At 39.9% G+C, this 14,903-nt stretch overlaps 1 protein-coding gene across 3 annotated transcripts in view; it reads left to right on the top strand.

The window, feature by feature from the left end:
* The window catches only part of TRIT1 (tRNA isopentenyltransferase 1), a gene marked incomplete at its 5' end in the record, with an annotated part of 43,017 nt that overhangs the window by 11,441 nt on the left and 16,673 nt on the right, over positions 1-14,903 (top strand). For 2 of the 3 annotated variants that reach the window (XM_081225243.1, XM_081225244.1), the window contains one exon: positions 13,383-13,523. The exons of the other annotated variant lie outside the window; for it this stretch is intronic. In XM_081225243.1, the coding sequence (XP_081081369.1) occupies positions 13,383-13,523 (141 nt within the window). The remainder of the gene's footprint in view (positions 1-13,382; positions 13,524-14,903) is intronic. 3 annotated transcript variants of the gene reach the window in all.

Genomic DNA, 14,903 nt, shown 5'->3' on the forward strand with positions numbered 1-14,903 from the left:
AAGATCCTGCAAGCAGTGTGCCGTGGCCAACAAAAAAGCAAAAAAACCCAACTCATTGCCAGACCCAAGGTCATGCTGATTTTTCTCCTATTTTTTATTTATTTATTTATTTATTTATTTTTTTTTGCTGTACGCGGGCCTCTCACTGCTGTGGCCTCTCCCGTTGCGGAGCACAGGCTCCGGACACACAGGCTCCGCGGCCATGGCTCGCGGGCCCAGCCGCTCCGCGGCATGTGGGATCTTCCAGGATAGGGGCACGAACCCGTGTCCCCTGCATCGGCAGGCGGACTCTCAACCACTGCGCCACCAGGGAAGCCCTCTCCTATTTTTTAAAAAAGAAGTTTTATATATTTATACATATTATATATATTTAAATATATATGTGTGTATATATATATATATATATATATATATATATATATGAGGTGTTTTTGTTTTTGTTTTTGTTTTCAGTACGCGGGCCTCTCACTGTTGTGGCCTCTCCCGTTGTGGAGCACAGGCTCCGGATGCGCAGGCTCAGTGGCCATGGCTCACGGGCCCAGCCGCTCCGCGGCATGTGGGATCTTCCTGGACCGGGGCACGAACCCATGTCCCCTGCATCAGCAGGCGGACTCTCAACCACTGCGCCACCAGGGAAGCCCTATATATGAGTTTTATAGCTTTTCATTTTACATTTAGGCCTGTGATCTGTTTTGAGTGAATTTTTATAAAAGGTTTAAGATACGTATGAATGTCCTGTTGTACCAGCTCTGATTTTGAAAGACTGTCCTTTCTCCATTGAATTGCCTTTGCACCTTTGTCAAAGACCAGTTGACTATATTTGTGTGGGTCTACTTCTGGGGCCTCTAATCTGTTGTGTTGATCTGTGTGTCTGTTCTTTTGCCAGTATTGCATTGTCTTTAGTTACTGTAGCTTTATAATAAGTCTTGAAATTTGATAGTGTAAGCTGTCTGACTTTCTACATTATTGTTTTTAATCGCTGGGTAGTATTCCATTTTATAGGTGTATCATAATTTACTTAACCAGGTTTCTGCTGAAGAACATTTAGTAGGTTTAGTTTTTTTTTTTTTTTGCTTTAATAAATGATGCTGAGATGAACATCTTTGCACAAACATTTCTGCATTTGTGTGATTCTTCAGGGTAAATTTCTGGAATGGGATTGCTGGATGAGAGGATGTACATGTTTACTTTCTTCTTCCAGTTTTTTAAGAGCTTTATTAGAGTATATACTTTTTAAAGATTTTTTTGTTTGTTTGATGTGGACCATTTTTAAAGTCTTTATTGAATTTGTTACAATATAGCTTCTGTTTTATGTTTTGGTTTTCTGGCCTTGAGGCATGTGGGATCTTAGCTCCCTGACCAGGGATCGAACCCACACCCCCTGCACTGGAAGGCAAAGTCTTAACTACTGGACTGCCAGGGAAGTCCCAAGAGTATATGCTTACTTATATTATTTTCCTTATTGAGATTAAATTCACATAACATTAACCATTTTAAAATGAAGAATTCAGGGACTTCCCTGGACAGGGGGCACGGGTTCAGTCCCTGGTGGGGGAACTAAGATCCCAAATGCTGTGTGGCATAGCCAAAAGAAAAAAAAAAGAACGATTCATTGGCACTTAGTACGTTCACAGTGTTGTACAACAACTACTACCTCTATCTAGTTCCAAAACATTTCCATCACCACAAAAGAAAATCCCATACTCATTAAGCCACTATTTTGATAAATAACCTGACAGATGAAGGCTAACTGGGCTGTAGAGCCAGATTTGAACCTGGATTTTCTGGTTCTATTATGCTATATTCCTCTCCCTAACTTAGACATACACCTCCAAATAATGGAGCATCTCAGCTGTTATACTCTATCATAGCTATCCTAAGAGAAAATATCACTCAAACCATCAAAAGTGGGCCGATCTTGAGGCTGTGAAGATGGCCACAAAATAGAAACTTTATCATTAATTTTGTTTTTTTCTCAAAGTAGCCCTTTTGTTTCTGTCTCAGCCTTATAGTCACATGGCATTGTCTGTGTGCATATTTCTAGCTTTCTGTCACACTTACACTGAACCCCTTCAAGGTTCTCAAGAGTATGGTAGCTGTATTCTCCTCAGCTTCTTGAATTTAATTCCACCTCAGTAGGAATTCATTACTTCAAGCAAGCAAACAGACCAGAGTCAAATGACGATAAAACTTCTACTGATAAGAGGCAGCAGAAACAGCTTGGGTTATAGGCAGAGCATCTCGGCTTTAGTCCTGCCTCCACTACCATCAACTATATGGCCAGGGGAGCTCTCTGAGCCTCAGTATTCTCAACATAAAATTTAGGTGATAAGACTGGTTACATTATCTCTGAATTTCCTTATATCCATGCTTCATCAGTGTTTACAGGTGGACTTTTTTTTTTAACATTTTGCTTTTTTTAAAAATTTTATATTTATTTTATTTATTTCTTTTTGGCTGCGTTGGGTCTTAGTTGCGTCACGCGGGATCTTTTCGTTGCAGCATGCAGTCTCTTTGTTGGCAGTGCTTGGGCTTCTCTCTAGTAGTGGCTTGTGGGTTTTCTCTCTCTAGTTGTGGCGCACAGGCTCCAGGGCGCATGGGCCCTGTAGTTATGGTGCGTGGGCTTAGTTTGCCTGCAGTATGTGGGATGTTAGTTCCCTAACCAAGGAGTGAACCTGTGTCCCCTGCATTGGAAGGTGGATTTTTTTTTTTTTTTTTGGAAGGTGGATTCTTTACCTCTGGACCACCAGAGAAGTCCCCTGCAGGTGGACTTCTAAGCAGCCACAGCATAGACTCTGCATTGCAAAGTTTCTCATTTTAACTTACAAGTATGTGCTAATTTTGCATTCTCTGTTCTTATCTGTCTATATTTATTCAGATGTACAAATGTTTCAAATTCTTGTTGCCACCAAGTAATTGATGCTCTGGAAGAATACATCACATACATATTATGTATGCACTTTTTTTTTTTTGGCTGTGCTGTGAGGCTTGTGGGATCTCAGTTCCTTGAGCAGGAATTGAACCCAGGTCACAGCAGTGAAAGCCCAGAATCCTAACCACTAGGCCACCAGTGAACTCGCTGTGTGCACTTCTTTTTCCTTATTTGTTTATTTTATTTTATTTTATTTTTGGCTGCATTGGCTCTTTGTTGCCATGCGTGGGCTTTCTCTAGTTGTGGCGAGCAGGGGCTACTCTTCGTTGCAGTGTGCAGGCTTCTCATTGCGGTGGCTTCTCTTTGTTGCAGAGCACGGGCTCTAGGCGCGTGGGCTTCAGTAGTTGTGGCTCAAGGGCTCTAGAACGCAGGCTTAGTAGTTGTGGCACATAGGCTTAGTTGCTCCGTGGCATGTGGGATCTTCCTGGACCAGGGATCGAACCTGTGTCCCCTGCATTGGCAGGCGGACCACTGCGCCACCAGGGAAGCCCTGTGTGCACTTCTTAATTTGATAAGCATAGCTTTATGTGATTCTAATCCCTTTTCCTTTGAAGAGAGATAGCCATAAGAAAGTAAAAGTCATGATTGGCATTATAAATTCCAAACCACTCCTTTTACCAGACTGACTGAACAGGTCAAGGTACTGGTTCTCCTGCTTCCTGGGCATCTTACTCTGGCTGTTTATTCAACGTGTCTGCAGTTGGATCTCTGCTAAACAAAGCTAAAAGGAGTAGTCGCCTGCCATGATGTTCCTGCAGCTAATTCATTGTTTCCAATGTAGTGAAGTGTAAATTTTTTTAAAAGGTATCCTTTTATTAAAGAAAAGTTAGCCAAGAGACTGACTTTTTCTCTACTCTTCAACATCTCTTCAGTTGAATAACCAAATTCAAATTCCTTTAATCAAAAAGGAAAATCAGGGCTTCCCTGGTGGCACAGTGGTTGAGAGTCCGCCTGCCAATGCAGGGGACACGGGTTCGTGCCCCGGTCTGGGAAGATCCCACATGCCGCGGAGCGGCTGGGCCCGTGAGCCATGGTCGCTGGGCCTGCACGTCCGGAGCCTGTGCTCCGCAACGGGAGAGGCCACAACAGTGAGAGGCCCACGTACCGCCAAAAAAAAAAAAAAAAAAAAAAAAAAGGAAAATCAACTTTCTGGCAAGTGTCAACATCTTAAAAAAAAATTTTTTTTTCCTTTTATCCTCCTATGCCAAAACTTTTCCTGAAGCTTGGGCTGTTAGAACTAGAAAGGATGTTAGATATGAGGAACTTGAGGTTCCAGACATGAAAACTGACTTTCCAAAGTCACAAAGCTGATTTGTACAGAGCAGAGATTAGCAACATAGTGGGAAAAGAACACTGATTGTGAAGTCAGAAGACATGGATTCAAAGTTTATCTCTGCCACTAACTAGCTGTGTGACTTCAGGCAGGTTACCTAATGTGTCTACGTTTCTATTTCCTCACTGGTGAAATGAGGCAACATAATATCATAGGGTGTGAAACTCTTAGCATAAGATCTAGCACTCTGTACCTCTGGCACAGAGTACTAATTGAGTATATTCCATGTATTAGACACTGTACCAGGTGCTGAGACTAGAGATAAAATACAGTCTTCCCTCAGAACTTGTAGTCTAGTGGGGGAGATCAAAATACTTCACATGTACAAGAAGTTCTGTGATAGAGGTAAATACAGGGTAATGTGGAAGCATGGAGGACAAGCATGGATGGGGAAGGACTGGGGAGAGTTCTCAAGGCAGGCTTTCATTAGAGGTGGTGCTAAAGAGTTCGGGGCTGCATGAAGCCATATTTTGATTTTAGAAAGATCACCGGCTGCAGTGTGGACTAAATTGGAACAGTTATACGCTAAAGGAAGGAAGATCAATGAGGAAGCTGATGGAACAGTTCAGCTGTGAAATCATGAAGCCTTCTATTGATATAATGGCAGTGGGAAATGTAATGGTGATAAGCTTTGAGATAATTTTAGGAACTTGTGTGAATAGAAGTTGAGACAGATTGGAAATGTGAGGGGAGAGAGACAGAGATACTAGGATCACTTAAAGATTTTTGGTTTGATTATCGAGGTGGTTCACTCAAGTATGGGTTAGAAGATAAGGAGGTCAATTTGGACATAGCAGGTTTCAGGTGCCTATTTGGGGTGATGATGATGATGATAGCTACCTAACATTTATTGCTGCTTCCTATAGGGCAGGCCTATTCCATATGCTTTGCTGTATCATTTATTTAATTTTTACAATAATCCTTTGAGGTAGATTTAAGATTATCCTTACTTTATAAATAAGGATTATGAGGCACAGAGAGGTTACTGCCTTGCCCAAGGTTACATAGCTGGTAAGTTGTGAAGCCAGGATTTAAGTCGTGGCAAGCAGACTCTAGGGTCCTTACTGTTAACTGCTTCATCACTATATTATATACCTCTCATAGATGATGGAAATGTCCACTAGGCAGTTAAATGTACAGTTCTAGCATCATGAGAGAGAACTAGATTGCAGATAGGGTTTCGGGAGTTATCAGCACAAAAAATGGTTGTAGAAGCCATGGTGGTCACCCAGAGAAAGTTTATAGTACAGAAATGGCAGGTAGATGACATAAAGACTGCCATTTCTCCATATTGTTCCCATGACAGGCATTGCTAATAGATCAGTGGCTGGCCTCAGTAAAGTAAACTGAGGAAGGTCCAGTGAGATAGGAAGAAAACCTGGAGAAGATGGTGCCATTTGAAGTCCCAAAGGAGAATGATTTATTTATTTATTTTAAATTTTATTTTATTTATTTATTTGGCTGCATTGGGTCTTAGTTGCGGCACGCGGGATCTTTATTGCGGCATGCAGGATCTTTCGTTGCGACATGGGCTTCTCTCTAGTTGTGGCTCTGGCTCAGTAGTTGCAGCGCATGGGCTCACTTGCCTCGTGGCATGTGGGATCTTAGTTCCCTGACCAGGAATCGAACCCGCATCCCCTGCATTGGAATGTGGTTTCTTAACCACTGGACTACCAGAGAAGTCCCCAGAGGAGAATGATTTATGAAGGAGAGCTCAGGAGTATCAGATTGTTGTATTTCCATTACATGTTTTGAGAGCTTAGCAGAAGAATGTTATATTTGGCAGTCAGGGTTTGTTAGTGATCTCAGTGAGGGAGATAGCCATGGAGCAGTGGTGGGCAGCCAGCAGAGAAGGTGGATGGATAGGTGGTTTTCAAGGCAGGTGTAATCCCTAGAGGCAAGAAAGGGATTGAAGGGCTTCAGCATCTAATTTGGATTAGGAAGTAAATGAAGTCAAAAGGGGGAAGATAACTTGAGAGGATGGAACCAAATTAGTGGTGGGTAGCTTTTCCTTTTGCTTGTAGACAGCTGTGTTGGTGCATCATAGCCAGCCAGCACTTGGACAGAGCTCCAGGATCTTCCCAGTGTCTCTGCTGGTTAGCACACTCATTAGGGCCATCCTACAGCATGCCAACCCCAAAGGGCTGGAGCTTCAAGGAGTGGGACCTTTGGCTGTACAGCTTTTTGGGGAGTTTCTCCGAGGTGAAATTTCTTTGGATCAGGGTTTCTCAACTTTGAGACTCTCGACATTTGGGGCTGGATAATTCTTTGTTGTGGGGGCAGGGGGTTGTCTTGTGTATCGTAGGATGTTTAGCAGCATCCCTGGCCTCTACCCACTAGATGCTAGTAGCATCCCCACCCCCAAATTGTGACAACAAAAATGTTTCTAGACGTTGCCAAGCATCCCCTGATGGACTAATTCACTTCCGGCTTACAAACAACCACAGCTCTAGATTCTGCTGGTTTTCTTCTAGGTCTCTGTTGTAGATTTCCCTCACCTTCATTAGCTCCTCTGGGCACTTGAGCTCTGTTGGTTTGTAGAGTTTGGGTTATTTCGGCCTTGTAGCCTTTTTTCAGAATTTTTTCAGTCTGAAAATAACCTCTCAATAGAGGTGAGACAAAGGCGTTATTTCCCTATAGTACCCAGTTAAATACCTAGAACATTAAATGTTTAATGATCATGATATTTAGAGAAGATTGTAAGTCAATCTTTAATCTCTCTTATAAACTTTATATCACTTATCTCCTTATAGTATATTTGTGTCTCTAGCTAGCTGGACTTCTTGAGGACAAGGACCCTTTTAAGTCTTTGCACTCCTAACGTCTTGCTGAGTACCTGGCACACAGTAGACTCTCAGTAAATGTTTGCTGAGATAAGCCAGTTTTGTTGATAATTGGCTAAGTAGGTTAAACCTGCAATTTCTCAGATTATTTCAGTTATCAAGTCTTACAAAGAGGCCAGAGTTCCCTTAGTATTGTCGAAATCTAATTTGTGCAGAGAAGCATTTTATCTAGTCATTTCTATGTACGCAGATCACAGGTGTCCTCTGGGAGAATGGGAAATAGAACAGAGTGACGTGCTGCCTTTAAAAGATAACACAGATCCTTTTAGTTCTTCTAGCACCTAGAGCTGACTATGCTATAGGTAGAGTCACACTGAAACTATAATTAAAGGTGGAAAATAGGCAAAATGTCAGGCAGTCAGCTACAAACCTGTTCTTGTGGAATGATGTTTTCTAGACAGGTAATAAAATTATAAGCCCAATTGTGGCATTTATAATAAGAATATGGACCAAATGTGACATTTATAAAGCTGATTGGTTTCTAGGTTTGTTTAGGTATTTATCCTTAATGCAAATGTATAAAATATTGCTCTGTTTTTGCTTTTTGGCCTAGCAGTATGATTTTTTTAGCAGTATGATTTTAATTGATAAATAATGTGCACCATAAAACACATAATTCATAACTGCAGAGTTCAATAAATTATCAAAACGTGAAAATACCTGTGTAATCACAACTCAGTTCAAGAAATAGAGCACTACCAGCCCTCTCAATAAATTTTGAAAAATACCATATGATTCAGCATTTCTACTTCTGGGTATATATTCAAAAGAATTGAAAAATTCAACAGATCTTTGACATTTTTATTTTATTTTGCTAATTTTCACTAGTTTCTCATTGTATCTAAAGTCTATCATCAAGTCTTTTTAAAGTTGTGGAAAAATATACATAATATATAAAACTTACCATTTTACCAACCATTTCAGTGGCATTAAGCACATTCAGGTTGTTCTGCAACCATTATCATTCTCCATCTCCAGAACTTTTTTCCTCTTCCCAGACTGAAATTCTGTACCCATTATACACTAAGTTACCATTCCTCTCTGCCCCAGCCCCTGGCAACCACCACTCTACTTTGTTTCAAAATTTGACTATTCTACATATGTCATATAAATGGAATCATAATATTTGTCCTTTTGTGACTGGCTTACTTCACTTAGCATAATGTCTTTGGGGTTCATCCATGTCATAGCAAGTTCATCCATGTCAGAATTTCCTTTCTTTTTAAGGCTGAATAATCTTCCATTGTAAGTATAGAACACATTTGTTTATCCATTTATTTCTGATGGACACTTGGGTTGCTTCTGCCTTTTGGCTGTTGTGAAAAATGCTGCTATAAACATGGGTGTATATATATATCTGTTCAACTCCCTGCTTTCAGTTCTCTTGAGTACATACCAAGAAGCGGAATTTCTGAATCATATGGTAATTCTACTTTTCATTTTTTGAGGAACCGCTGTACTGTTTTCAACAGCTGCATCATTTTACATTCCCACCAGCAGTGCACAGGAATTCCAATTTCTCTACATCCTCACCAACATTTGTTATTTTCTGTTTTGTTTTGTTTTTTTAATAATAGCCATCCTAATGGGTGTGAAGTGCTTCCAAAAATTTTTAAAGACTCCTTTTGTTATGGAAATTTCCCAATATATGTAAAAAATAGAGCAAATAGTAGTTGAACTCCCATATATCTGTCACCTAGCCTCAATAATTATGAACACTTGGCCCATCTTGTTCCAATTATAATCTGTCCTTCCTCCCCCACTATTGGAACGCAGACCCCAGTCATCATAAACTTAAAACGAATTAATTTTTAAATTGAAGTATAGTTGATTTATAATATATAAACTTTCTTTTTTTCTGTTAAAGCAAAATAAAGCATAAAACAATGTTATAATATAAGTAGTGTATTGTGAATTTTACTTGCATCATAGCTGTGTGTTTGATTCAGTGATCCATACCTCTTGTGTCGTTATTAACAAATATTTTCTCAGCATCATTCTTGCTCTTGTACAGTGCAGGTACATATGCCTTTCATCTACCTTTGCCTTCTTGCTTGTTAACAATTTATGAGTAAAATTTTAAAATACACAGTTACTGTGATCGCAAGCTGCCTCGTCATTTGTAAACACAACTATAACAGCATATCAGTACCTGTCAAAAGAAGTCATATTATATCGGGAAAGAGTGAAGCAACATCATTATAGACATAGCCTTGAATTACCTCTAATATTTTCTTAATTGAGGTATAAATGTTGACATACAACATTATATAAGTTTCAGGTGTACAACAAAATGATTTGACATCTGTATATATTGTGAAATGATCACCATGATAAGTATAGTTAACATCCATCATCATTCATAGTTACAGAATTATTTTTTCCTTGGGATGAGATTTTCAAATTTACTCTTAGCAACTTTCAAATATGCAATAGCGGTATTATTAACCATGCTGTACATTATAGCCTTGTGATTTATTTATTTTATAACTGGAAGTTTGTGCTTTCTGACTGCCTTCATCTGTTTTGTCCACCCCATGCCCCCACCTCTGGCAACCACTAATCCTTTACCTATGCAGCTCCTATTTCTTTTTTCTTTTTAAAATTTTATTTTTTTAAAGATTTTTTTGATGTGGACCATTTTTAAAGCCTCTATTGAATTTGTTACAATATAGCTTCTCTTCTACGTTTTGGTTTTCTGGCCTTGAGGCATGTGGGATCTTAGCTCCCCGACCAGGGATCAAACCCGCTCCCCCTGCATTGGAAGGCGAAGTCTTAACCACTGGACTGCCAGGGAAGTCCCCTGATTTCTTTTTTTAAAAAAAGACATCATATACTTTCATTTGTATGTACTTCAAAATACTGTATATGTCAAAGTTAAGTACTCTTTTTTTAACAGAACCATAGAAGCATATTATACCTAAAAGTTAACAATAATTCTTTTATCTTCAGACACCTAGTTTGTATCACCTATATCTTTATGATCAGTTTCTTTTAATCTGATGGTACAGGAAACAAAGGGTTAACAAGTCACTCAGAGATGACAGTTTACACTGCTAACCAAGATTCAGTTACAGTTTTTAGTTTGTTAACTCTACCAGCAAGAACTCTGGTTTTTTTTCAACCATTAATGCTCTTCTTCCTGATATTCATTGACATTTGTAAATATACCATAAACAGTACATTAGGCTACTTCCTTCAGCAAATAAGGTGAGCTTAGTTCTAGGGTTACCTTCTGTTTGATTTATTATTATTCTTTTAATAAATTTATTTATTTACTTATTTTTGGCTGTGTCGGGTCTTCGTTGCTGCTCGAGTTGCTGCGAGCAGGGGGCTACTCTTTGTTGCGGTGCTCAGGCTTCTCATTGTGGTGGCTTCTCTTCGTTGCAAGCATGGGCTCTAGGTGCACAGGCTTCAGTAGTTGTGGCATGTGGGCTCAGTAGTTGTTGCTCACGGGCTCTAGAGCACAGGCTCTGTAGTTGTGACACACGGGCTTAGTTGCTCCGCAGCGTGTGGGATCTTCCCGGACCAGGGCTCGAAGCCATGTCCCCTGCATTGGCAGGCAGATTCTTAACCACTGCACCACCAGGGAAGTCCCCTCTGTTTGATTTATGTTTATGTGTTTATCTATTAAAACTGGCCATTTTAAGGGGCTCTAGAAAATACACCTAAAGGCAGAACACAGGATGAAAATATATCTTCAAATTTATCTACATATCTGATAGAATGTGCTGGTAGAGATGTTTACATTTTGGCTTTTCTGGAGGTGAGGGCTGATAATTATGCATTTGCAACTATACATTTTCTTAACGTTAATCTCAGTGTTAAAAATGAGAATCTATTTACAGAGGTCAGAAGTCCTCTTTTGGCAAAATCAAGTTGTTGCTTGATTTTTTTTTTTTTTTGGCGGTACACGGGCCTCTTGCTGTTGTGGCCTCTCCCGTTGCAGAGCACAGGCTCCGGACGTGCAGGCTCAGCGGCCATGGCTCATGGGCCCAGCCACTCGGCGGCATGTGGGATCTTCCCGGACCGGGGCACGAACCCGTGTCCTCTGCATCGGCAGGCGGACTCTCAACCACTGCGCCACCAGGGAAGCCCTGTTGCTTGATTTTTAACATTGGGTCATTTGGAATCTAAGCTTCAATAGAGCCAACTGAAGGCTGTGGGAAAAGAAGGAGAGGCACACAATTATTAATTCTTTTTCCCTCCTTTAGTTTTCTTAATTTGCACAGAAGACCACAGTATACAGTATACCCTACTGTATACTGTGGTCTAATGTTTGAAAGAAGTCTTGTTCAAGATACAGGGAAAAGAACACCCTATGATTTAAGATTCCATCAATATTCAGGTGTAAGAATGCAGTTCTCTTGTCAGGCACAGATAAATGAGTTAGTTAAAGGCAAAGCTAGGGCTTCCCTGGTGGCGCAGTGGTTGAGAGGCTGCCTGCTAATGCAGGGGACACGGGTTCGAGCCCTGGTCTGGGAGGATCCCACATGCCGTGGAGCAACTGGGCCCATGAGCCACAACTACGGAGCCTGCGCGTCTGGAGCCTATGCTCTGCAACAAGAGAGGCCACGATAGTGAGAGGCCTGCGCACCGCGCTGAAGAGTGGCCCCCACTTGCCACAACTAGATAAAGCCCTCGCACAGAAATGAAGACCCAACACAGCAAAAATAAATAAATATCCTTCTTAAAAAAAAAAAGAAAAAAAAAAGGCAAAACTAGTTCTTTCTCTATGGCTCTATTTATATATTTTCTGTGTGTTGTTTTGTTTTTTGGTTTTTTTTTTAAAGAGGGCTGTTGGTTTATTTATTTCAGAGAAAGTTGTACTATAAGGTTTCTTTTTTTAAAATTTTTATTGCAGTATAGATTTACAATGTGTTTCAGGTGTACAGCAAACTGAATCAGTTATACATATACATATATCCACTCTTTTTTTAGATTCTTGTGTGCTGTCTTACTAATTAACAGTTTTCTTTTTGCTTGAAGATAGCTTATATCCTTGTTGAGTAAGTAACCTCAGTAGCTAGGAGCACAGAGGCTTCAGAGTGATAGTGAGACTGAACTTATTTCCCATTCTTCTTGTGTTGTGATAGTATTGATGGTAGTAATATGGGTGGTAATGTAGTGACCTTTATATAGTATTTACCATCTGCCTGGCAAAAACTAAGTTCTTTACATGTATTAACTCATTTAATTACACAACAACCATATGAGATAGATATTATTATCCTCATTTTACTGATGAGGTATTAAGGCACGCAGAGGTTAGTAACTGACTACTCCAAGTACGAATAACTAGTAAGTGGCAGAGCTAGGAATTGATCTGAGGCAGCCTGGCACCAGGGTCCTTCCTCCTAACCGTTATACTGTACTGTACTTATTTGACACCCATATAAGTAAAGGGAAATGTGAGATTAAAACATGTTCTTAACATCTTTGTGGTCTCTGTGGAACTTATTATTTGTTCATTCAGTGCTCCCTGTAGAATCAGTGATTACAGAGAGAACATTTAATCCCAAAGCATTCATCCCTATTTTCAAACTAGTATTTTCAGATCTGTTCTCCATCTGAGACCTTGCATTTAGAAAAAGTACACTTGAACTTTTTAGTTTAATTGGCAGATCAAGAGCTTACAGACAGGATATTGCCTTTGAGTATTTAGACTGTATTTGCTGACCTCCTGAAGCAGTAATTTGGCACACTGTTTCTACTACAGTTCAGCAGTATTAGGGGTTCTGACTTCAAAGCGTGTATGTGTGTGTTTTATATATATCTTTGTAGATAGGCCACTTCTCCACAAATGGAGCCAATCTTTTACAAATTCTAAAAACCTTTCAGAGCATTTAAATCCAAAAAATATCTAAGCATTTGAAGTAGAAACTATGAGCAATGCAAAATGTTACCTTTCTGGAGACTTGTGGTAAGTAGTAACAACCTGCCCACTTCTAAATGCTTGAAGTTCAGGCCAAAGAACCTCCAGTTAATCTTGCAGAGTTAGTTCTTATTTGGGCACCGATTTACATATACTTTTTATCTTTAAGTCTGAGTTAATAGCCACTATTTGATAAGAAAGCCAATGTTCTGTTTTCTTCTGTTTCCTTTGTCTTGGATAATGTGGATCTGGCTGCGCTCTGGTTAGAACACATTTCCTCTGGTGCTTTGGGTCAGTCAAGTGTTTGGCTGCAGAGAGGAATAGATCACCATTTCTGCCCATCAAGTGTGCATCTTATGGAGATAGATGACTTTCTCATGCTAATTTTCTTTCCCCTAGGTTTATGAAGGCCTAGACATCATCACCAACAAGGTTTCTGCCCAAGAGCAGAGAATGTGCCAGCACCACATGATCAGCTTTGTGGATCCTCTTGTGACAAATTACACAGTGGTGGACTTCAGGAACAAAGCAACTGCTCTGATATCCTTAGGAAAGACAGCAACTAGGCTTGGTGGCTGCAAGGCAGCCCAAGCCAAGAAAGTTTTCTTTCTAGTGACAATTTCTCCTAAGCAGAGGTACCCAAGATCAATAGTAGCATTCCCATGAGAACTACTTGGATTGAAAAGATATAGTGTTCTTGCTACTCTGAGTCTTGTCCTCAGACTGCAGCATCAGCATCACTTGGGAGCTTGTAGAAGTGCTGAATTTGGGCCTCATTCTAGACCTACCGAATCAGAATCTGCATTTAACTAGAGTCGCAGGTGATTCACATGCATGTGAAAATTTGAGAGGTGCCATTTTAGTGGAGAGAACACTGATTTAGGAGCCAGAAAATCCATGTCCTAGTTTTAGAACTGCCTCGTTTGACTACAAAAATTTAATTGGGGGGCTTCCCTGGTGGCGCAGTGGTTGAGAGTCCGCCTGCCGATGCAGGGGACACGGGTTCGTGCCCCGGTCTGGGAGGATCCCACATGCCGTGGAGCGGCTTGGCCCGTGAGCCATGGCCGTTGAGCCTGCGTGTCCAGAACCTGTGCTCTGCAACGGGAGAGGCCGCGACAGTGAGAGGCCCACATACCGCAAAAAAAAAAAAAAAAAAAAATTTAATTGGGTAAAGCATTTACCCCTCTGAGCTTCACTTTCCCACCCTTTAAATGGGGATAAGAAATTAATTTATAAATATAATGGAATTATAGTTAGAATTCCAAAGGGATTAGGAAAAAATTGTTGTGGGTAACACCAGGAAATTTTGGAAAAAAGAATAACATAAGGCGGGGGCTGCCCTTATATTTTAATGTCCAGACTGCCTTTAATATCTGGACTGCTACATATTAAAATGTATTGAAAATTCATAATAATTATAATAGCATGGAACTTACATAATACTAGACAAATTTATGGCACAGATTAGAAAAGTCAGATACAAATTCAAATGGATGTATATATTTAGCTTATGATCAAGGTGGCATTTCAAAACAGTGGAGAAAGAATGTAGTAGTTAATAATTATTCCTGGGACAGTTAATTATTTTTGGAAAAAAAAATCAGTTCCTTATTATATGGACATAAATTCCAGATGGATTTCAGAGTTAAGTAAATATGTATTTTTTTTAACAAAACTTTGAAACAAATGGGATAATATATAATTGAGTAGTTATGTGATTTTAGAGTAGGGAAGGACTTTGTAGATACAGTCTTTTTTTTTTAAGGATTTTTTAATTCAATTTTTCCTTCTTATTGTGTAAAATATACATAAAACTTACCATCTTAACCATTTATAAGTGTATAGTTCAGTAGTCTTAAATATATTCACATTGTTGTGCAGCCATCACTACCATCTGTGCCCATAATAGTTTTTTTGTTT

Source organism: Mesoplodon bidens, assembly GCF_964165515.1.
Source record: "Mesoplodon bidens genome assembly, chromosome: 2".
Taxonomy (NCBI): Eukaryota; Metazoa; Chordata; class Mammalia; order Artiodactyla; family Ziphiidae; genus Mesoplodon; species Mesoplodon bidens.